A 24,642-nucleotide genomic window follows, 5' to 3' on the forward strand; every position below is an offset into this window, starting at 1 on the left:
TTTAAACATGGCTTAATATAGCCACATCTGAAATGCACTACACACAGCATGAATGTGCTGTGGACTTTTTTCTGTGTAAAGAAAAGTTACCTGAAAGTTAAGGCGACTGCATATGTCAAGCGATAGCAGGGTGTAAATGGGAAGGATAATAGTAGCCAGAGGACAATATATGTTTAAGTATATCAGTACAGTCTCAGATCATTCTTTGGACATACCCTTCACTATGGCAAAACAAGACCTCTTAAAATATGTTGATGAGATTCAATAGCTTTATAAAGGCTCTCACCCGTGGCCCTCAGAATGTGATCCCAGTGAATGCTTTATTTTTACATTGGAATTACAGTGACACAAGCAGTTTGTATTGAACAGCACAGAAGAATAAGTCATACATAAAAATGCAGGTAGAACACAGCCAGGTATCTACAAAATAGAAATATCTTTCAGGTGTCAGAAGCTGTCATTACCAAACCATCTGAAGCTTTAGAAAAGTTGTTGTCTCCAGCTGCCAAAATGTCTGCACTCTTTTATATAGCTCCAAGAGGTGTTACAGCTTTGTAAGAAACCGAAATCTGTAAAATGTGTTAACACTTGTGCTCTCTGTGCTATGTCCCTTTGTCTGGACTGAGGACTCTTAAAATTGTACCTTGACTAGTGTTTTGTACAAGTTGTTAAAGTTTAAGCAAAAGTAAAGAAAAAAGCCTTTAGCTACGCCTAGGCATGCAGAGAAGGCCAAAGATGCTCGCTGAGTTTTTTGGACATCTGCAGCTTGACCTTCCAAAAGAAAAGTTTTCAAGGGAATACTTGAAAATGATCACACACGGCAACTATTCCTTTTATTTTTTAGGAGAGAGAGGAACTATTTTTCCGAGCTCTTTGTCTTTGCCACACTGTTCAAGTAAAAGATGATGACAGCGTAGATGGATTGAAGAAAAACCATCTGTCAAGAAGATCTTGTATATATATTTCATCATCACCTGATGAAGTAGCTTTAGTAGAGGGAATACAGAGGTATGTCTGTAATTAGGAATTATGCTTTTTTAATCTAGAGGTCTAGTCACTGAAGTTCAAAATTGTTTTCACCACAAAAATTGTAATAAACTCCAAGTCATCTAGAGCTCGTGGTTTTCTTAATGTACAGTCATTATTCGTATTCATAAATTAAAACCCATTTGGGTTGTGGGTTTTTTTTCTTTTCAGAAGATGGATCTTAAATCCTTAATCATATGCTTAAACTGGATAATTTTGTATTTGTTGTATTAATTCTCTTGATGTGTATTTCATTTTACAGACTTGGTTACACCTATCTAAGGCTGAAGGACAACTTTATGGAAATCTTAAATCGGGAAAATAACATAGAAAAGTGAGTTGTTAAAATACAACAAAATAGACTGAGAAGCTCTTACTGATGAGTTTAATAAATCATCCTTTCCCTATACATAAATTTTTAATTCAGAAAACTCAGAAAGGGTACATTTTAGTAGAAAAATAAATAATCTGCTAAGATTTCTAATTCTAATAGACACTGTTTTTCACTTAGTCTGTTAGTTCAGCAGTATATGCAACACATAATATAACAACAAAAGTGTGGGAATCGTGACCTAATCTAATATTTCTTAATAGTTTTGGGAATGGTGGGTGTTTTCCCTTCATTATATGGTAAATATTTTCTGAAAAGAAAATATGCACTCTATTTGTTGTTCACAAATAGGAGGTTCATATGCATAGAATATTTTTTATAGGAGTTTCAAAGAATATTTAAAACAAATGCTGTTTTTTTTAACATTTTCTTTTAATGTGTAGAATAAACCTTTTAGACCATCATGAGTTATACTTTCAGTAATGTGTAAGTAGTACGTACATCTGTTTAGTGAGATGTACACACTTTTAAAAATGTTACCTTACACTTCTATAGATGTCTGCTAGTTAAGGTTGTTTTATATCTGAGTCTTCACGTGTACTCCGTTAACTAGACAGAGACTCTTGGACACAAATATAAGAACTATGGTTATTATTTTCCTGCCTTTTTAGGGAGCGTGGAAGATTTTTCTTAATGGCTACTTCAGACTTTGGTGGCTCAACTACAGAGTACCAGAGTCAGTGTAATTTGGTGTTTTATGAAAGTACTATAATGATTAGGAATTTACTCCAAAATGCATCACGGTTAGGAGCCGTAGGCATGATCCATCTCCTTGTTAGACTCTGTTGTAGTTCTTAATGAAATAAATACTGTGGCCTTGCACAGGTTTGAATCTCAGGCTGTTGTAAGCACTTAGAACTGACAGATTTTGTTAAAATAAGCAGGTCTATTTTATAAGCAAAATATTAACAGGGATGAATCCTGAAGAGAATGGGGTTAATGACTGGGATGCTTATGTTTGTGCTGAAAAAAGGAAGGTTCTCTTAAGAAAAAAAGAAATAGGTAAGAGTAAATGATAGAAGTACAAGTTCTAAGGCTATGCCTGGGTATTACAGGTAGTTTACTTACTTTATAAGCAGTATAGTGCTCTACTGCAAGGTTTCTAGTCTTCCATTTAAATAAACGATATCAACTGTGTATCCAAGAATACTTACAAACATCATGGAGACAAATTCTGTTTCAAGTAATGGGGAGCTGAGGGCCTCCTCCATTTATTACTTGTAACTTACCATTTCATTCTCTACTACTTCCAAAGGTCATGGCAGTCAACATAAGTTTCCATATTAGTTGTCATGTTTGAATTGATGTTCTCAAAGTTGTAACTTTGCAACTTTACTTTGTAACTTTACAGTTGTAGCACTAGCAATCTGGAAAAGCAGAGTTTTTTAAAAAATACTCTGTTTCTATTTCAGGTTTGAATTATTAGAGGTTTTGAGTTTTGATTCTGTGAGACGGCGAATGAGTGTAATTGTTAAATCTTCAACAGGTAGGGCTCTCACATTCTGTTTCTTCTTAGATGCTTTTCTTTCACTTGAATATATTTTCATGGCATCTTGGCATGCATCAAGAAGAGTGTGGCCAGCAGGTCGAGGGGGGTTCTCCCTCTCTACTCTTCCCTGGTGAGGCCTCATCTGGAGTCCTGTGTCCAGTTCTGGACTCCCCAGCTCAAGAGGGACAGGGAACTGCTGGAGAGAGTCCAGTGCAGGGCCAAGATGATCAGGGGACTGGAACATCTTTCATATGAGGAAAGGCTATGGGAAGTGGGGCTGTTTAGTCTGGAGAAGAGGAGGCTGAGGGGGGATCTCATTAATATTTACAAGAATCTAAATGGTGGATGTCAGGAGGTTAGGACATCCCTTTTTTCTATTGTATCTAGGAATAGGACAAGGAGTAGTAGTATGAAACTGGAACACAGAAGTTCCATTTAAATATAAGAAAAAACTATTTCACTGTTCAGGTGAGGGAGCCCTGGCACAGGCTGCCCAGGGAGGATGTGGAGTCTCCTTCCTTGGAGGTTTTCAAGACCCACCTGGACATGTTCCTCTGCAACCTGATCTAGGTGGACCTGCTTCTGCAGTGAGGTTGGACTAGATGATCTCTAAAGGTCCCTTCCAACCACTACCATTCTATGATTCTGTGATATTTCAGGTTTATCTAAGAGTTAAGCATTTTTCTAGACTTTGTCACTTGGATGGTTTTTTGGAGATATACTTGGCCATTTTGAATTCCATATGCTGTTTCTTTTAGGTGATATATTTCTGTTTTGTAAGGGAGCAGATTCTTCCATATTTCCTAGAGTTAAAGAAGGCAAAATTGACCAAATACGATCCAGGGTTGAACGGAATGCAGTGGTAAGATTCCATTTTATTGATCTATTTGTGTGAAATCTGTGTTTTAAAAAAGAAAATAATATTCTGATCTCTTGCTTGCTCTGGTAACAGAGTTGCCTTCCCAGGCACTGAGATTATTGTATGCTTAAGTGCACACAGACTATATGAGTGGCAGTCTGTGTTTACTCCCTTATCTGAATCCGTCCTCTATTTCACCTTTCAGATGGCAGTTGTGGTGAGATACAAGTGCATTAAATACACACAACTGGATGTTATACCAGAGATCATTAATTAGCTTTTTAGTATGGTGATTTGAATTAATTTTTGAATGACAGAAAGCTGAAAACTTTACTGAAAAATCTCATCCCTACTTTTATTCCGTGTCCTTAGCAATTGTTGTTTGCTACCTTCAATTGCTTTACAAGCTCTTTAAAGACAAAATCTATTAGGGGACATTGTAACAATAAATGCGGTTCTTAGATGGAAATAGGATTATCATTGCAGTTATGCTTGCTAAAAATAAGCTATGAACTGCCTGATCACCTTTAAAAGAAGTTCAGAACTTGTTTTTTCCTAAAAGGTAGTATTTGGAATTGTAAAGTAGTGAATTTTGCCATGTCTAAAAATATGCAGAACCTATTGCAGTGGAATATGACTGCCAATAAGATAAAATTGGCCGGTATTCAGTACTCAAAACAAAGTATTATTACAGGTATTTGAAAAAAAATATTTACAGTATTACCTTCTTTTGTTTGGAATGGAAACTTCGAAACTCTTTGCCAAAATGCTTTGCTAAGCTTTAGTATAGGAGACAGCTTTCTGGTAATTAGAAGTGATAGAGGCTAATGACACTGAGAGAAGTATTTACATATCATATCTGTCCAATGTCTCTCAAGAGAAGAATCCAGACCAATAGCTTTTTTGTCATCCTGGATAATGGGAAAATAGGGCTGTCTCCAACATACAAAAGCTTCTAAAAGAAGGTACAGGCAGCCACCTGCTCTTATCAGTGGTGAGAGTCAGGGAGCTTTTTTGATATTTCTCCTTCTTGGATTGGTAATAAATAACTTAAAGACTTACTGGATTAAAGATTTTGAAGATAAAGTGCCAGTTAAGTGGTGTTGTGAGAGGCAATATATTCCAAGTGGCAAAACTTCCTTTCATAGTCTATATACTACTCCCTTTCTTGCTCATCACTCAGTCCAAAAGTCTGATCTAGTTGGAAACACCCTCAGCTAGACATTAGGTTTCACTTACCTGAAATGATACAGCTGGATTTTCATTTTCAGTGCTTAATGATGTTTTATCTCTGTCTCTGCTGCAACACAACATCAAAATCAGATTCTGCAGAGATACTATTTATATTATTGTTATTTATTCTGATTTATCTTGCCTAGTTATACGTAAACAGAAGAAAATCTTTACTTTGATTCTTCTTTCCTTGGTCATCTCATACAGGCAGTTAGGTTGCTGAGCTGTTCTCTTCTGGAGGATTAAAGTTTGTCCTTCAGGTTGTGACTGCTTTCAGGGCAGCACAGAGTCAAGCTGGCCCATGTTCTAGTCTCTACTATGCTATACTAGCCTACACTATACTCACTTTATTATAAAAGTGAGTTATAGGACTTCTTCAGGTTAATAGTAAAATCATTCCAATTTTTCAAATGTTCCAGCATAAACACAAGCAAAAAGCCTAAGAAGAATTTTCTAAGAGGTATTTTGTTTCTTTTGATTACATTCTTTAGGAGGGGCTGCGAACATTGTGCGTAGCGTATAAAAAGCTCACAGCAGAAGAGTATAGCAATGCACAGAAACTGCTTCAGAATGCCAAGCTGGCCCTCCAAGACCGGGAAAAGAAATTGGCAGAAGTGTATGAGAAGATAGAAAGAGATTTTATTTTACTTGGTGCTACAGCTGTTGAAGATCGGTTAGTACATTTCTCAGTTTCTTATGTTTAATGATGTTACCAAAGTAGTTGAAGACTTTTGTTAATCTTTTTTAGGATTAGAGTTTCATTTGAAAAACTCTTTTTTTGAATCAATTCCATACCCTCATCTTACTAAAGTTACACATGAAAATTTGGTAAGCTAGTAACAATAATTGTCCAAAAATCAGTTTGCATACAATTCATGTAATATCTTATTGAATAAACGAAGGAGAACTTTGAAGGATAGAACTGCAAAATATGTATTGAGGAAATGAAGAAGGAATCTTTAGGTCTTAAAAAAATTAAAAATATGTTAAATCTGAGAGGAACTTTAATGTTTGATATCATTAGCTGGATGCACTGTTTTAATTGAAGTGCTTGTCTGGGGAATGACATGTCTTTTAGACTGTAAATGATAAGTGAAACTTTGAGACCTTCAAAGTGCTCAAAGTGAATTATTTGTAATGTGCTACTCCCCTAAACATTTTTAGATTCACAACTTGGGGGAAATTCTTAGATCTGATAACTTTTATTGATTTTTTTTTTTATTTGGTTATGGAAACTTTGATAAGGACTCTGAATTTCTTATTTCCAAATAATCTACCAATATATGTTGTCAATTGACTTCCACAGACTACAAGAAAAAGCTGCCGACACTATTGAAGCTCTCCAGAAAGCTGGAATTAAAGTTTGGGTTCTGACAGGAGACAAAATGGAGACTGCTGCAGCTGCTTGCTATGCTTGCAAACTCTTCCGGAGAAATACACAAATACTTGAGCTAACTACAAAGAAAATTGAGGAACAGAGTTTACACGATGTGCTTTTTGACCTAAGCAAAACTGTCCTAAGACACAGTGGCAGCTTAACCAGGGATACTTTCTCAGGGTAAGGAAAAAAGTTGAAAGCCTAGAATGGGCTTCTATGCATTTCATAAGCAATAAAGTGATTGATAGATAACTTAAGAGCAAAAACATACTATGCTCCAGTTTCTGTTGTTGAAGTGCGCTTTCCTGTATGGCAATTGAGTACAAACTGGTTACATATAAGTTGAAATTTTCATACTCATGGTTCTTTCTTTGTCACTTTTGTAGTACTGCTGTAAGTGTTAGAAGAAAAATCACACTAACATTATAATTATTTATTCTTTCACTGCAAAAACGTTATTGGAAAAAACAATTGTAAAGCAAAAGAAATTCTGAGTTTTAAAAAGGAAGCATATATGATGTATTCCTTTCATTGGAGTTAGCATGGAGTGTGAGTTTCTTGATTAAGACCAAGACCACATAGAGCAACAATATATGGTCTCTTAGAATCATAGAATGGTAGGGTTGGAAGGGACCTTTAGAGATCATCTAGTCCAACCTCATTGCAGAAGCAGGTTCACCTAGATGAGGTCGCATAGGAACATGTCCAAGCAGGTCTTGAAAACCTCCAAGGAAGGAGACTCCACACTCTCCCTGGGCAGCCTGTGCCAGGGCTCCCTCACCTGATGTTTGTAAATACATCTTCTCTAGACTAAACAGCCCCAGTTCCTGCAGCCTTTCCTTCTCAGGAAGATGCTCCAGTCCCCTGATCATCTTGGCGGCCCTGTGCTGGACTCTCTCCAGCACTTCCCTGTCCCTCTTGAGCTGAGGAGCCCAGAACTGGACACAGGACGCCAGATGAGGCCTCACCAGGGCAGAGTAGAGAGGAGGGAGAACATTTCTCGGCCTGCTGGACGCACTCTTCTTGATGCATGCCAAAATGCCTTTGGCCTTCTTGGCCATGAGGCCACATTGCTTACTCAAGAAAAGATAGAAAACATTTACAGACAGGTCACAGGCAACAATGTAGTACCAAATCTTCCGGTATGCATCAAAATACTTAAAAGTGCCCAAAATTGTGAAGAAATAATTGATCTAGGTGGACCTGCTTTAGCAGGGGGGTTGGACTAGATGATCTCTAAAGGACCCTTCCAACCCCTACCACTCTGTGATTCTGTGACTTCTGTGTGTTTCGAATAATACGAAAGTGAAGCATTACATGGCATTGAAGAGCAAAGAACAGATATAATGCAAATTATGCCTCATAAAAGTAGTAAATTAGGTGACTTGTTTGAAGTTTCATAGCTAGTACACATTACTTGCTCTTTTTTCCTGCTGTGAAAACCTAGGAATTTGACATTCCTATCATCCTAAGATTTCAAGAAAAGAAATTACTGCTCTGTTGGACATGACAATGCTTATTTGATTTTTTTTTTCACTTTTTAATATGGAACCATCAGCAAGTACATTTAATATGCATTTCTAAGAAGTCTGTAGTAAATAACAGGGTAACAAGCATTTGTGATGTTATTTTAGCAGACAATTTCTACAACTGTTTACTTTACAGCTTGGAAATCTGGACTAGATCATTTTTCTTAGATCTTCTTAAATTTTGAACCCCATTGGTCTAATCAAGAACATCTGTATATCCTGTTAAAAAAGTCATTTTTATCTATGTACACATTTAGCTTAAGTACCACAGATCTTAGAAGGTATGTTTAAACATGTTTGTTTTACTTTTCATGCAATGCTGATTTTCTAGATGTTAAGACAAATCAGAATTTTCTGTCTTTGGCTCCAAAGTTGGAGAACGTGCCAAGATAGTAATAATAAAATTCTGCCTGGATGTTCAAATTGAGGCTGAAAATGTTTCACTATAATATGTCAAACATTCCAGTACATTGCCTGAGCTTCGGGATAATACATTTTTTGTAAATAGCATTATATATAAACAATGTGCTCTATTTGTGCCCTTGGTAACAAAGTGCTGAAAATATCTGCGAACTGCTATTACATACAGTGTACAGTACTTCATGTTATTTTTCAAAAACAGCTTGTGTTCTAGTAGTGAAGAAGGAGATGCTTAAACTGCATTAATATTAATAAATTTGATGTTTTCCTTACAAACATTGGTCTTGGTGAAACCATGTCTGTTGCAAACCATTGTACAGTAGTATAACCTTGGAGCACTGGCACTAGAGTACAAACCTCAGTGTCTGTTTATATGAGGCTCACTGCTGAACTGGAACCTGAGACTGCTGAGCAGCGCAGGCAAATTGAAAAGTGCTCTGAGATAACTAGTTTGGATGCCACAGAGAACATCTCTTATAGTGTGAACTGTCTTCCCTAATTATTCAGTTGATGTTACTGTTGTAAACTGTGCTTTGTGCAACCACGGTTACACTTCTAGCAATATCCAAATTATTACAGGTACGCCAGAAATAGATTAATATACATAATGATATTATATGTAACATCATTATTATACTTCTATACTATAATTGCAGGTATACCTGTATGAAACTTAGCCACCACACTAAGTAAAGGCATCCATACTATAAATGTGTACAGTGGCCTTATCTTTCCCGGACAACAAGTCTCCTTTAGCTATTTCCTTCAAATCATAATTTAATTTCTTAAATGCAGACCTCTGGGGGAAAAAAAGGATTGTTTTCCTTATCAAAGTAGATTTCGGAATACGAAAGACCTTTCCCTTTAACTTTTTCCTCTAAATTATGGAATGTGCCACAAAAGCATCTCAGTTTACCTCACTGCAGTTCTTGGACCTCTTTCAAACCAAACTGAAAGGTCATTAATTATACACTCATACTCACTGGTGAAGTCACTGAGGTATCAGATTTCTGTCTTTGAACTGATGAAACACCAAGTATTTTCAACACAATCTAGAGTTTTAAAATGTCATAAATTGCAGTCCTATAGGGGGAATTTCCTCTAGGAATGTATTAATTTTGCAGTATTCCATACTCATCACTTTTTCATTAATTTTCAAAAAAAGAACTATTGCCAAATTTAAAATGTCTATTATAGTGACTCTTTCTTTATATTTTATCCCTGAACAGACTCTCAACCGATATGCAAGATTATGGTTTAATTATTGATGGGGCAGCATTATCATTAATAATGAAACCAAGACAAGATGGGAGCTCTGGTAACTACAGAGAACTCTTTCTTGAAATTTGCAGGAATTGCAGTGCAGTGTTATGCTGTCGAATGGCACCTCTGCAAAAAGCACAGGTTTGTATTTCATTTCACAATTGTTAGCTGTGCACATCTGTAAATACTGGAAGTTAACATTCTATATGGTTTACCATAACTTAGAATGTTATCAATCACTTGTATCTTCTAAAATGGAAAATAAATAAAAAAGGGCAGAGGGTGAAATTTCTACTGTGAAATAGTTTAGATAATGCTATGCTAAAATGACACCAGCTGTGCACCTGAATTTGATATATGTACACGATGTGCAAATTCTAAGGTTGGTATGTGCTGAGGAATGAATGTACTTAATGAACAGAACTAATTGCTTACTTTTTAACCTAACAAGGTTTGAATACTCCACTGTCTGTTGGTACTACAAGAACCTGGATTATTTGTTAGAGTGATGTTTCTTCTTTATTTTTAACATCAGTAGGAAGCCAAAAAAGAAGAATCCAGACAGAAAAATGCATGCATTATCATTTTTAAATACTACCTGACTGTCATGTACTAGTTTGTGTCAAGTAAAATCATATCCCTTCATTACTTAAACATCCCTATATAGCTAAAGAACTTTTAAAGGATGCAGACATTGGAATTTACACTTCTTTCTTTTTTTTTCTCAGTGGTTAGGTACAGTATATATAGCCCTTATTTAATTTAGTAATGTGTTTAGCCAGCACTCGTTAAACAGTCTGGAAATTTGTAGGTTTTTAGTTGCAGTTGACTCAGTACCCAGTTTGCATAAATGGTCATTTATAATGGAGAAATTTGAAGGAAAATTTTTGTGTAGTTTCTATGTCAACAATATTAAGGTATATACAGAGTCCTGTTATCTTAAATAGTAAGAAAAATACTCAGCACAGTTGGGAAAGCAGAACCTTTCCGGCTGTATTTTCAGGGCTTCCTTGCAATTATGTGCTCTGTCTCTGGAACCTTTTTCATTTATTAATACACTCACACAGCATTAAACAATCTCAGCAACGTCTTACTTTCTTCTGTTTTCCTTCCTCCTGTCTACTCCTCTCAAACTAGTTTAGCATTTGAAAAATGGCATTTTATTTTTGGAGCAAATGATTATAATATGAAGAAACTACTATGATCTTTATACATACTAGTTGCATTGGGTAATATTGGGTTTGAGTCCCTTCTCAGTTTCTTATGTAACTGTGTTGATCATTTTTAATTAATTGTACACTCATGCAGAGTAAGCAAACCATAACAGAGAAGAATTTTTAATGCAACTTTTTTTCCAGATTGTAAAATTGATAAAATTATCAAAGGAGCATCCTATCACATTAGCAATTGGTGATGGAGCAAATGATGTCAGTATGATTCTAGAAGCACACGTTGGTATAGGTGAGTATGCTTTTTGGAATGCTATCCAAAACATTTATTACTTAAAAATAGGCAGTCTCAAAAGAATCTGGTCATGCGTTTTATAGTCAGCTTTTAGTGAGTTTACCTCAGGAATTTTAGGAATTGCAGTGATGATCTCTTATTAAATCATTGTCATAGCATTACTCTTCAAATAATTGTCTTTGAAATAGTTTTTCAGTTATTACAGAGCTTTTATTGTTTTTTTCTTTAAGGAATCATTGGTAAAGAAGGTCGTCAAGCAGCGAGAAACAGTGACTATGCAATACCTAAATTTAAACATTTGAAAAAAATGTTGCTTGTTCATGGGCATTTTTATTATGTTAGGATATCTGAACTTGTGCAATACTTCTTTTATAAGGTAGGATAATGCTTATTCTAATTACATAAATCTCAAGAACTTACATGATAATGTCTGACTGTATACAGTTCATGCAGTCAATGTTACAAAAGAGCAATAATTCCATAAAGAGATTTTGTTGAGTGCCAGATGGAAAGCTGAAATGAGATTATGGTTTTTATCCAGACCATGAACTAAAATAGCTTTTATATAGATGTATTCTGTAATCTATGGTGTGTTTAAAAGTAAAATTTGCTTTTTCCTTTTTTTTTTCATCTCTTACAAATTCAGACACAGATGATTCTGCTTTCAGTTCCCTCTACATTCTGCCTCCTGTGGCCTTTTAAGTCAAGGTCAAAGTAGTATTTAAGAACTTAGCATAACTTAATTTACATTGGTGTCTATAAATTCATTGGGATAGCGACATTGGAGGAAGTTGATAATTTGCATCCCACTGTTTAGACACTTATATATAAATGATGGGATCCAACCAAAGTTCTTTCATTAAGCAGTAAAAGATTATACAGAGGAACTTTCAGAAGATAATTCATTTATTTAACTGTATGTTCAGTTAGACACGGATGAATTTTGGAGTCACGGCTAGAAACATCTTATTACTTTGCTAACCAGAGTATCCATGCTTGCCTACCACAGGTTGTGCCTACTGTGGATTGTGCCTTACTTGCCTTGTCTTAACTGAGCTGTGCTCCTTGATCACCAAGTCCATTGCCCTTGAATTTTGAAACTGTAGCTTTAAGTTAATTTTCAAAACAGTTTAAGTATTTTTCTTAAACAGTAGTACTGTTAATCTGAGAGTGTTGATGTTTAATGTATACGACTCTTTGTACTATTCCTGCAGTGTTTGCTATTACTAGTGTTATAAAACTGTGATATCGTACAGCATGTAAATTAGTGCTTATATTTCACTTTGATGACTGTGTTGCTTTGTCTTTCAGAATGTCTGCTTCATTTTTCCTCAGTTTTTATATCAGTTCTTCTGTGGGTTTTCACAACAGGTTAGTTGGTTTTCTTTTTCCCTCACTGACATTTTTTCTTTGGCACTTTTTTAGAAAATGGATCCCTTAACACTGTGCTTCAGCTAAGAGAATGTCTAGGTTAGTTTACAGCTTGTAAAAAGAGCAGCATCACTTTTGTTTCATATGGTTTTCAAGGGCAATTGCAGTGAAGTTACGGAAATGAATGTTATGAATTATCTTAAAAGCAATGTTATTTTTAAAGTCAACACAGAAACCAAAATTTGGAATTGGTAATGGAATGTGAACTGTCTGTGAGAAATGTAGAGTCTGTTAGGTTTCAGCTTATTGTACATAGAGACAATCCTGAAAGATAAGGAATTGAACTGGTTGTTCAATTTTAAAATTCAGAATGAAAATGGAAGACTAAATCAATCTTCTCTGGCATGTACTAGTATGATGTGCAAACTTCAGTCAAATAGAAGCATTCAGTTAGTTCAAAAGAAAAATAAACATGGAAAGATAGAGCAAAAGAGAACTGCTGTTCACTGTAAAAGCACCATTGTTCTGGAGAGGATCTAGTATTTGTCTTTCTAAATTTTTGTTTATTTACTATTCCCCCTTGCTGTCGTCTAGTTTGTGCAGAAAAACCCACGTCATTTCTTTTGAATAAAGAATCAAAAAAACCCACAAAGGAATTGAGTGATCAAAGTTGGGCAAAAAGAAGATTCATTTTGTAGGATTAAATTAGACAAGAGGAGGATTTAATTGGGAGAAAGTAGCACTGTTGCTTTGAATTTGTGGAATGTCACAAAAGAAAAGTCCAGAAGGAGTAAAAATTACAATTATTTTTTTGTCTCTTGTGGTTTTAATTTCAAATGACTGAAAACTGTGTAGGTTTTCATCAAGCATCATTGGGATTTAGATATGAAAGCATGTGTTGATGAAAATTTAGTTTCATTTCCTGTTCTTTTAAGAGCTAGATATCATTTTGAGTAAAGAAGGAGTTTTAACAGCAATTTTACAGCATAAATGATCACCAAATAGGTTTTGGGAAACCAAACAACTCTTTTTATGGGGTGATGTCAAGATCTCTTCCAACCTTTCTGTGATTCTGTGATGTGGTAAATTTGAGGGATATTTACAATGATGATACATACATGGAAAAGTAATTCAGCAGAAGAAAAATATGTTGAGGTGTTCCTTTGTACAGCCCATTAAGTCAGAGCTGAAGAACCTCTGGAGTATTCATCCATGTTATGTAGACATAGAGGAGATAAAAGAGGGAAGAGGGGTGGATGTGTAGGATGGTGGATGCCAGAGAGAAGTTTCTGCCACTACAGGAGTCTACTTTTGTTGAGTTTGGGTAGCTTAGAGCTGATCTTACAGTTAAAACAATGGGAGCAGCTGGTCTGTGGACCAGACTCTTAAATTGATTTTTCAATTGGCCTTTTGCCTTTCAGATAACCAGGGTATAAGCACAGAGCTGTGTCTTATATCAGTAAGCAGCTGTTCAGGTTTATTTGCCTCCATTGTGAAGGTATATACTTTTGTTTTTTTTCTGAAGAAATTTACTCATTCATTTTAGGTAAGTGCCATGCAGTGGATTGTTTTCAAAAATTACAACTAGCTGATTTTGTTCTTTTGCACCTACAGACTTTATACGATACTGCGTATCTAACACTGTACAATATCAGCTTCACTTCCCTTCCTATCCTCTTGTATGGTCTAATGGAACAACATGTCAGTGCAGACACACTGAAGAGAGAACCTTCCCTGTACAGGTAAAATTAATACATTATAACCCAAAGTTTGGCTGTTCAGTTGTGGAATCTTATCTCTGTTATAACAAAAGTCCTTGGGATTTCTATACAAGGTTGCAGGAGAACATCAGATACGCTTCAACAGAAAGGCTGAAGACCACATACACAGTCTATAAACTACAGCAGATACACATGTGTTTTTCACATATACTTACATTCTGCAATCCACACCATTCATTTGCTGCATTAATGGGTGACAGTAAACTAAACATTACTGTTCTGCAAGTCAAAATAAGATTTATTTTACTGTTCTTTGTATTTTAAAAAGGCAGAACATACTGATTCTTCTATATACATGTTTTATTCTGTGAGAAAGAGGACTGAGTGGAAGAGTGTTGTATCCCCTGATGAATACATCATTGTGTGGTTTCCAACACTGTCCTCTGCGTATTGTTGACTCACTTCTGTACATTGAAATTGTGACTAGTTTAGATTCTTAGCCATTCAAAATACAGTTCTTGCCAATTAACTGCATGTGGCGATATAAATTAGGAACAGTGCCCAGTTTTGATCCTTGTAGCTCTCAAACCAGTATGTTTTAGACAGTGGTAACAGTAGATGATCAAAGGAAAAACACTTTTTGATAATATCAGATGCCCAAAGGTTAATCAGTGCACCCATGAAATCAAAGAGGAGTACAGGATATGACTGTTAAAAACCCAACATTCTCACTGTTTTTCTGAAAGCTAACAGAAGTTATTTGGTCAAAAACATTTGCATTTTGATATGTAACATAGTATTGCTGAGCTGCTTTGGGCAGCAGTGCAGTTGTTCTGAGCCAGATTTACACTCTATATTGGTAATCTGCAGGGAGAAAGGACTTCATGTGGTCATCAATTTTGAAAGCACACATAGCGAAAGTATTGTTTGTATTAAATGTTTCTGTGATTCGTTTTTTCATTAAACTGTGTTCTGATTTACTCTGTCTTTTAGGATATATGCCAAGTTGATATATACTCATTCTGTGGGCAACCTAAAGTTGTAATACTTAATTTTTTCTGTGGTAAGAAAATAGGTGCTAGTGAAAAGTTCTGATTTTGAGCAATCAGTGGTTTTTTTTGTGGGTAAATATTCAAGAAATCCAATTTGATGTGAAACTTTTAACTCAACTGCAAAATCTTTGTTTTCAATGTCACACATAAAATGAATAGTTTGTTTTGTTACAATGTTCTGTATACAAGTACCTCCGGGGAAATAAAGCAAAGTCTCCAGAGACCTCTAGTGTTTTCATGTAAAATCTACGGTGGATCATAGCACACACAGCAAATAGCAAAGGAAAAAAATATAGATACTGTCTGTGAAAAGATGGAAAAGTAAATGAGTGTGACACGGGAGAATTTACCATGTAGTTGAAATAAGCAGAATTACAGGCAGCAGTTAAATGGTTTCAGTAACGAGAAAAAATATAGAGGAGATGTTCAGGAAGGATTTAGATGTGAAGTGGTAGACAGCTGTCACGTGGAAACGCAGTGGTTTTTCAGGCAATCTCTTAATTGATTTTCTGTCAAAAAACAGTATGAGTGATAGCATTTGTTTAAGCTTCTTGAACATGCTGATAATGAATGCATATATCTTGTTTTACACAGAGATATTGCCAAGAATGCTTTGCTGCGCTGGCGTGCATTTATTTATTGGACATTCCTAGGAGTGTTTGATGCTGTGGTATTTTTCTTTGGTGCCTATTTCTTGTTTGAAAACACAATTGTGACCAGCAACGGACAGGTTAGTGTTGGATTTTATCAGTCATTCAAAGGTAATTTTCTTTCTTGTTGATTGTGCTATAAGCACAGTTTCATTTTCAAGATTTCCAGCACAGAGGATAACTCTTGTGAGTTATCATGAGATAGATGGGTTATCTGTTTCGCAAAGTCTGAACTGTGCAATAGGAATTCTGTGTATCAGTAAACAGAGGCATAGGACTAGATGCAACTTAGGAGAAATATGTATCATATTCTTTCAGAATTTACATATTAACTTTTCTGTTTCATGCTTAATATACAGCTGCTTCATATCTGATTAACATATCAAGAGAGTCTTGGTAGGGCAGTTATGAATGATCATAAGATCTTAAATATAACAGGCTTTTAAATATTTGAAGTGTTTTAGACATGGCAGCTTAAAATAATCTACCTCTACTTGCTTTGCAGTCACATGAATGCAAATTTTAACAACTTTTGCATTTTATTTGTTTTACCCATTGATATTTTGGTCTGTTTTATTTGTGTGCTTTTTTTTTTCTTTTTGCTACTTGCTTCTCTTCCTATCCTCAGCTAATGACAACCAGCACTCACATGGTAAGACTATTGTGGATTTGTCATGATATCCATTTCATCTTCTTCTGTTCTTTAATTAAACCATTAAAGAGCAGTTAAATATTTCCTGTAATTATTTAAAAATGCCACTTAAACCTAGAGATAGAAATGGTTTTTATTGCTCTTTTGTAAGTACTTAAAATGCAAAGAACTTTATATAGAGTATACAGAGGTGTGATAAAGAGCCATTAACTTAAAAAAATAAGTAGGCTTTTTGCTTCCCTGCATTTTGTTATTTTGTTTTGTGCTTTTCTGTAACTTATATTTTGTTGCTGACTCTCTCTGCTGTAGAAAATTTATTACAGTTTATGCTATAAGTGGCTTGTGGCTTTAGAAAACACCGTCAAATGAAAGAGAAAATAAACTGTAAAATTTTGTTGCCTATATGTAACATACATGTTTGCTAGAAATGTAACATTCAAATATCACTAAACGCCATCTTCATGACAACTGTCAGGAAAATGAACTTCTAGTATATGAGAGAACAACTGTTAGAGTTTTTCCAAGGACAGGATGATTTACTATTAACATAAATGTACACTGCTGTACTTCTTTTTCTAGTACCAATATACACTCTGTTAGATGTTAAAAATTCTCCATTAGCTTGTATTTATAGTTCTGAAAACTTACCTTCTCATACCTGTACACATTTTGTAAACAGCTTGTATTGCAAATATTCTGACTGGGTTCCTTTTTGAAATTTTAGTCTACCTCTGTTGTGGACATTCAATCAAATTCTTCTTGATAAAGTTCTAAAGCCAAACTAGTGCAAAATTTCCAAATTCTGTATGTTTATGTCTACAACTAGATACTTATGTTTATATTTGATGACAAAATGTGTTGTTAGATGAGACATTCTGACTCGAGTGTCAGAGTGGGTTAGAAAATTCATCGTTATTCAGCATGCTTACTTGTGTGTAGGTATAAAATTTAGAGTTACTGAGTTGCAGTTCTTAGATTTAAAGGCTTTAAAGTGTTAGTGTTCAGGAACACTCAGAGATACATAGGTGAGTTCATACATACATGAATGCTAGTTGGTGGCAATGATTATTTCCATGTATTTAAATTTGAAGATTTGAAAAGTTTACTGCAACAATATACTATGATAGAACAGCGAAAGGGTAGAAAACATGAAAGGAGATAAAAGACCTACAGGTAAAACTAATACCATGAATAATAGGAAACTTATAGCAGCCCTCTAGTACATACAGGAAAGCTGAAGAGGGGCTTTAAAAGGGCATGGAGTGATAAGACAAGGGTTATCATAGAATCATAGAACAGTAAGGGTTGGAAGGGACCTTTAGAGATCATCTAGTCCAACTCCCCCTGCAGAAGCAGGTTCACCTAGATCAGGTCGCATAGCAACACATCCAGGTGAGTCTTGACCTCCAAGGAAGGAGACTCCACAACCCCTCTGGACAGCCTGTGCCAGGGTTCCCTCACCTGAACAGTGAAATAGTTTTTTCTTACAAGAAAAAGTTAATGGCTTCATACTGAAAGAGTGGAGATTTAAATGAGATGTAAGGAAGTTCTCTGTTGTGAGGGTGATGAGGCACTAGAATAGGTTTCCTAGAGCAGCTGTGCATGCCCCATCCATGGCAGTGCTCATAGCCAGACTGGATGGAGCATTAAGCAACCTGGACTAGTGGAAAATGTCCCTGCCCATGGCAGAGGGGTTGAAACTAGATGGTCTTCAAGGTCCCTTTCAGTCTAAACCGTTCTATGATACTGTGGTGTAAGATTGTTCAAGTTCGGTTCCAAATTGTTAAAATTTGTACTGAAGTAAAAGTTTTGAATTCTTTTTTCCCTCCAGAAATGAGCTAATCACCATTGCTGCAAAACTAGTAAAAACAGAAGAAAGTCAGTGTCTTTCACTTAGATTGATGCCTGTGCCAGGCTAAAATTTACATACCATTAAGTTTGTTTCCAAACATCATCTCCCCAGGATCTTTCTCATTATTTAGAAATCTGTTTCAGACTATGTGCTATAGAGTGATGTCATTAGAATAGAAAATTTTACTTTTCATTTGTGAGATTTATTTCATAAATGCCTACCTCAATCATTTCCTGGTAAACAAAGCTAAGATGCCGAAGATTTCTCTCTTATTAATGGTTGTTAATTTGTGATATTGCTTTATGTATGCTGTTGCACTTTCAATATGATGTGGTTGGTGGTGTAAAAACGTAGAGTCAGAGATCAACTATGTAAGGAAGGTGAGAAGAATGATTGCAGTTTGTAAATGTCATCTTAATTTACCCATATAATAAAATATAGTAATTTGAAGTTTCCTGTCCAGTTTTAACTGCACTGGTTTTTTTTAGGACGCACAAAATGTTGTAATGATGGCATGACCTTATGAAACTATTATATTACATGTCAAAGTAAAGGTCAAAATGCTGAAGGTTTTCTATAGTTGATCTAATGTTCTGTACACCTGGTCACACATTGAATAATTTCAAAATCATAGAAGCATAGAATGGTAGGGGTTGGAAGGGACCTCTAAAGCTCATCTAGTCCAACTCCCCTGCTCAAGCAGGTTCACTCAGATCAGGTCACTCAGGAATGTCCAGGTGTATTTTGAAAACCTCCAGAGAAGGAGACTCCACACCCTCCCTGGGCAGCCTGTGCCAGGGCTCCCTCCCCTGAACAGGAAAGAAATTTTTCCTCATGTTTAAGTGGAACTTTACTTCAGTTTCTGTCTATTACCCGTGTCCTATCACTGGACACTACAGAAAAAACGTGTTGCCCCATCCTCTTGACATACACCTGTCAAATACTTATAAGTATTAATGAAATCTCCCCTCAGTCTCCTCCTTCACCAAGCTGAATGGCCCCAGTTCCTTTCTCATAAGGAAGATGTTCCAGTCCCCTGACAATCTTGGTGGCCCTGCACTGGACTCTCTCCAGAACTTCTCTGTTACTCGTGAGCTGAGGAGCCCAGAACTGGACACAGGACTCCAGATGAGGCCTTACCAGGGCAGAGTAGACGGGAAGGAGAACCTCCCTTGACCTGCTGGCCACACTCTTCTTGATGCATCTCAGAATACCATTGACCTTTTTGGCCATGAGGGCACATTGCTGGCTCATATTTAGTTTATTGTCAACCAGGACTCCCAGGTCTCTCTCTGCAGAGCTACTTGCCAGCAGATCAATCCTCAGCCTGTACTGGTGCCTGGAGTACATTTATGTAGTTTACCTGGCTTTGATGATTATCACCTTCTTTCTTATACTGTTACTCATCTGTATAATGTGCTGTTGAACCTCCAAGAAATCATGGAACACCAAAGACAGGAGGAGGGAGATAGAGAAAAGATGGTATTCAAGAAGATTAATGAAATTACTGTAGTTCATTTGTAAATCTCAGTGATTTGTTAAGTGTATTACACTTCATTTTATTAAGAAACATACCTGGGATCTTTAGGTCGAGTGCATTGGTTCTGTTTTTTTCCTGTCTATTTGAAATATGAGGTGTGTACCAAGGTGAGAAACCAAACTAATTTGCACTGGATCAATCATATAAGAATTCAGTGTTCTTGCTTGTCAGTTCATGATACAAAGCAATACACAGCTTTAAGAGTTTTATTCTAGATAATTCAAAAAGTAGTGGACAATGTTACCTATAACTGCTTTGGACCATTTTTTATAGATGTTTGGAAACTGGACCTTTGGAACACTGGTGTTCACTGTGCTTGTATTCACAGTTACTTTGAAGGTAAGGTATGCTATATTATATATTATTAATTGAACCTTTTTTAGGACTTGTTTTCTAATTGTTACCTATATTGGTTTTTCTTTATGACCATACATCAATCATTGTATTAGTTTAAATTACTTTAAATACAGATTTTGCCATCTCTGCCTTCTTAACTGTGCTCAAAATTGAAAAGCATTTTTAGATGATTCTTTGTAGAATCCTTCCCCTTTTTCAAAGGATGTCATTTTATTTCATCTCTTGCTAAGTAATCTGTCGCTGCTAGATAGTGTCAACATCATATAATCTTTTGTTTGTTTTTTGTTTGTTTTTAGCTTGCACTAGATACACACTATTGGACATGGGTAAACCACTTCATGATCTGGGGATCACTGGTATTCTACATTATCTTTTCTCTACTCTGGGGAGGAATTATTTGGTATGAACCCTAATATCAATTGAATCACAGATGTTATTTCTGAAACAGTTGCTACAAAGTTCCATATTTCTTTTTTTTGTTCCAAACAGAAATAGTTTAACTTTTATATATTGCAGAACTCCCAATAGTAGTCATATTTTAAACACATCAGTAATGGTAATTACAGAATGCTGAGCTCTTTTTTCACTGAATAGCTGCTAAAATATTCTTAGAGAATGGTATGAAGAGAGTATCAGATCTCAGGCTACCACTGGGGTTGTCTCAGTAGTATCAGTTATAAACAGTCCAAGGGTTGGTTCAAATAGGCAGGCTGACTGAGGCAAAATGTCACAGAGTAAGTCACGTCTATGCAGCTTGGGGCTAGCCACCTATCTGCTCACCTTGTCCTAGAGGGAACTGACTGTAGCAGTCTGGCCTAGAGCTAGGGAGTGGAACTCAAATTGAGGTGGATGACCTTGTGCTTGAACTCATTATCTGCCCCCTTATTTAGCAAAGTAGATTTACCATAGATGTCTGAGCACCTACTTGTTTTGCTGTTGACAAGAAGCTTTTTAAGAATTAGTGTAACTCTTGTACATAGTCAATGTACAATGTGTGTGCTTGAAACTGAAATTTTTGAGAAAGAGATCAGGTTGAAACAAATTAAGTTCTTACTATACCTGATTGCCATCAGGGACTTAAATTTGCATTTCTCACCTGTGGGGTTCGCAGTTACAAGGTTATCTTTTCTAACCTCCTTTGTTGGAGTCTTAAGTTTTATTCATAAGTAAACATTTTGGGGGACCAGAGAGAAAGCAGAGGCTAACTGCTGCATGATGCTTAAGGTGCTGTTTAGTTTAGAGTAAGGATTTGTATTTTAGTATGTCCTTTGCAAATGAGTAACTACCCAAATAGTATTGGCTATACAGTAGCCTCTTTTTTATTTTCCCAAGAAGGTTATATCTGAGTTTCTTAAGCATGAGAATGAAAACTGTTTTCCACATAGCCTTAGTTCATGTTAAAGATGTGACTATTTACACACAGCAATGTATTTTAACTTGATTAGCATTACAGATTGCAAAGACTTCCTGCTAGTTTACAAAATTTGATAGAAACTGTCCTCCTGGTAGGGTGGGACTTACACTGCAGTGTGGCTACAAACTGCCCGTTAATCTTTGCTCTCAGTAAACACTGTCTCTGATTTCCATTGCCATACAGTGATGGCATTTTAATAACCCCACACCTTTCATGGAGATACAGGGAATCATGAAAGCAAAAGCAGTGAAAGTAGGTGCAGATAAAAACGTGGTGAGTAGGTTAGAGAAACCATCAGAGAAGCTCTGGGGAGCTTGTGAGGTAGGAAGAAAGATGTACTCAATGAGCTTTGTATGTACTTTGTATGTATGTACTTTGAGAATACATACAAATGACAGTATATTGGGAAAGTGGAGGCAAGTGATGGATGGGACACTGGGGAGAAAGGTGGAAAATATGTGGCAAGATAAGGAGTAGATGCAAGAGCATAAACAGGATAAGAATGTAACAGTTGTCTTTGAAAGGAGGAGGCAGCTTGGGAAGGCAGGACAGAATGGAAGACAAGAGTATGGGAGTTCTCCCTAGTCAGTGAATGTTTAGATCTTCTTTTAGATGAACTCACACAAACTAGGAAGTTAAACATGTAATATTTCATCAGTGTCATATTTTTTATATGAAATATTGCCAATTTTTTGTGTATTGAAGTGTAATATCTGTTTAACCTTTTTCCTCCTAGGCCTTTTCTCAATTATCAGAGGATGTATTATGTTTTCATGCAAATGCTGTCTAGTGGTCCTGCGTGGCTGGGTATAATTCTGCTCATAACTGTCAGCCTTCTTCCAGATGTTCTCAAGAAGGTCTTATGCAGACAGTTGTGGCCTACAGCAACAGAAAGAATCCAGGTAAAAAAAAATTTCATTGTTAGTTTTTTGTATCACAAGTCTCTAACAAGTAGACATCTTTCAAGGTTAGAGACAAGATCAGAACAGAGGTTTCCCGTCTGTGGTGTGTTATCAGGGATTGTGTACCAGCCACTTATGAGCACTACAGTGAAAGAAGCTGCCTATTATTTCCATGCTGGTATTTACTTGAACTTTGGACAACACTTGTGCCTCCCTACTAGCAGCCATGGGGAAATCAGATGATGAGAATGGTGGGAGATGGGTATATGGTTCAACATGGTTACTGACATGAAGAGATAAGAAGGATGAGGAGACTGGGATCTTGGTGAGGGTAGGTAGGAGGCACTTACATTGGCCTGGGCAGCAGTTGTTACTGTTGTTGAGGAGCATTCAGAGGCACTGCCTACACCACTGAACTTAAGTAATTGTGTTGCATATCAAGTCACTCTACTGCATAAATGAAACTCTAATGTGGACATTTAGGCATTTACCAAGCCAGCTGAGCATAGTTATCTAAAATGGAAAACTAGCTAAAATAAGCTACACTTAAAACCAGTAGGAAGGGAACATATGATTTTATTGAAATCCCTTTAAAGTAGAGATTTGCACAAGCAGTTGTAATCCTATACTACGTACAGCTCTAGACTCTACAGCTGCATGTGGGATTATTGTTGAACAAACCAAGCATTTATAAACTTAAAATAAATGTGATGAACATATAGTGTATGGGTAAGGAATATTACATATTCCTTACCAATCTATGCAATATAACACTTGCTTAGCAAACTATTTTGTACTGATGCTCTTCCTGTTACAAAACCATGTCTATTAAAGCTTATTCTATTAATCATGTTTCCTTTTCTGTATTTCAACTTACATTTTTCCTGTTCTGATATATTATCTCTACATAAATGTGTTTTACTGCACCAACAGGAAAAATATTTTTAAAGTCTGTTGTCTCCTTTCTTCTGATCAGCCTAAAAGGAGAAAGTAGTGTCTAAATACAGACATGCTCTGAGAAAGCTGAAAGGGAAGTTGGGTTCTGTGGGAAGCATAATACTATTCTGGGGCCATCAAACCAACCTCAATAGAAAATATTACCTGTGTTTTGGACCTCAAAAGACTTTCTCATATAATGTATGTGAGAAGGTGAAGGGCAGTAGAGGTATTGAACCCAAAACTTAATGTTACTGTTCTTGCCCTTTTCAACTCATCCACTGCCACTGGTAGGTTAAAATCACGAGTTACCAGTGACTATGTAGCAATTAGTTAACATTTTGATATTTACTTTAGAAGATACTCTGCATTAAGAGGAAAGGAATAATGGAACTTTACTTCCCAGGAAAGTAAAATTTCCCCTCTGGCAAATATGAAAAAAAAAATCATCTCTGGTATCTGCAAAGTAAACCCCTGTGTCGATATTTTGTATTCTTTGAAGGTACAGTTGTAAAAGTGCCCCACTTGGGGAGGACAGGAAAGAATAAAGAATAGCAGAAAAGCATTCCCAGGAAGATCAGCATTCAGTGGTTTTTATTTTGATATCTTTAACAGATGTCTCTGCCATATAAGCACTCGTGGAAGAAGTTGATCTCAGTATAGATTCTGCATGCATAATTTAGAAGTCTAAAGGGAAAGAACGAGGATGAGTTAATCCAAAGAAACAAGAAAGTTATAGCATCTCTGTAGACATTGTGTATTAGTGCTGGGCAATGAATCAGTTGCAAAGCAGGTTTTGGGCTTAACACAGGAAATTCTAATTGCTTTTTTAATATTTAGTAGAAAATCTTTGACTTTTAACCAGATATATCCCTTGTCTTTCTTCTTCCCTGTCTTTGTTTCTTTCTGTCTTCCAATCCACTTTGTCTAAATAACTGCTACCTTGCTTTAAACATAAATGATGTGCACGATTACTTCCTACAATCTTCTGGGGAAATCAGACTAAACATCAGTGCCTTTCTGTTGAGCAGTCCACCATCTTTATGCTTTCTCAGACTTCGAGCAGTCTAAGTTTCTAATGGAACAAAAGGTGACTCTTTTCTGCCTTTCTGCATGCTTGGCCATTTCATTCAAAGGACAGTA

At 36.1% G+C, this 24,642-nt stretch overlaps 1 protein-coding gene across 5 annotated transcripts in view; it reads left to right on the forward strand.

The window, feature by feature from the left end:
* The window catches only part of ATP11A (ATPase phospholipid transporting 11A), a 124,471-nt gene that overhangs the window by 90,638 nt on the left and 9,191 nt on the right, over nt 1-24,642 (forward strand). For all 5 annotated transcript variants that reach the window (XM_061996859.1, XM_061996868.1, XM_061996875.1 and 2 more), the window contains 15 exons: nt 845-1,008; nt 1,289-1,360; nt 2,830-2,903; nt 3,665-3,768; nt 5,490-5,671; nt 6,305-6,556; nt 9,555-9,729; nt 10,947-11,049; nt 11,283-11,428; nt 12,364-12,423; nt 14,038-14,165; nt 15,791-15,926; nt 20,164-20,229; nt 20,544-20,647; nt 22,398-22,563. In XM_061996859.1, the coding sequence (XP_061852843.1) occupies nt 845-1,008; nt 1,289-1,360; nt 2,830-2,903; nt 3,665-3,768; nt 5,490-5,671; nt 6,305-6,556; nt 9,555-9,729; nt 10,947-11,049; nt 11,283-11,428; nt 12,364-12,423; nt 14,038-14,165; nt 15,791-15,926; nt 20,164-20,229; nt 20,544-20,647; nt 22,398-22,563 (1,932 nt within the window). The remainder of the gene's footprint in view (nt 1-844; nt 1,009-1,288; nt 1,361-2,829; nt 2,904-3,664; nt 3,769-5,489; nt 5,672-6,304; nt 6,557-9,554; nt 9,730-10,946; nt 11,050-11,282; nt 11,429-12,363; nt 12,424-14,037; nt 14,166-15,790; nt 15,927-20,163; nt 20,230-20,543; nt 20,648-22,397; nt 22,564-24,642) is intronic.

Source organism: Colius striatus, chromosome 1, assembly GCF_028858725.1.
Source record: "Colius striatus isolate bColStr4 chromosome 1, bColStr4.1.hap1, whole genome shotgun sequence".
NCBI lineage: Eukaryota > Metazoa > Chordata > Aves > Coliiformes > Coliidae > Colius > Colius striatus.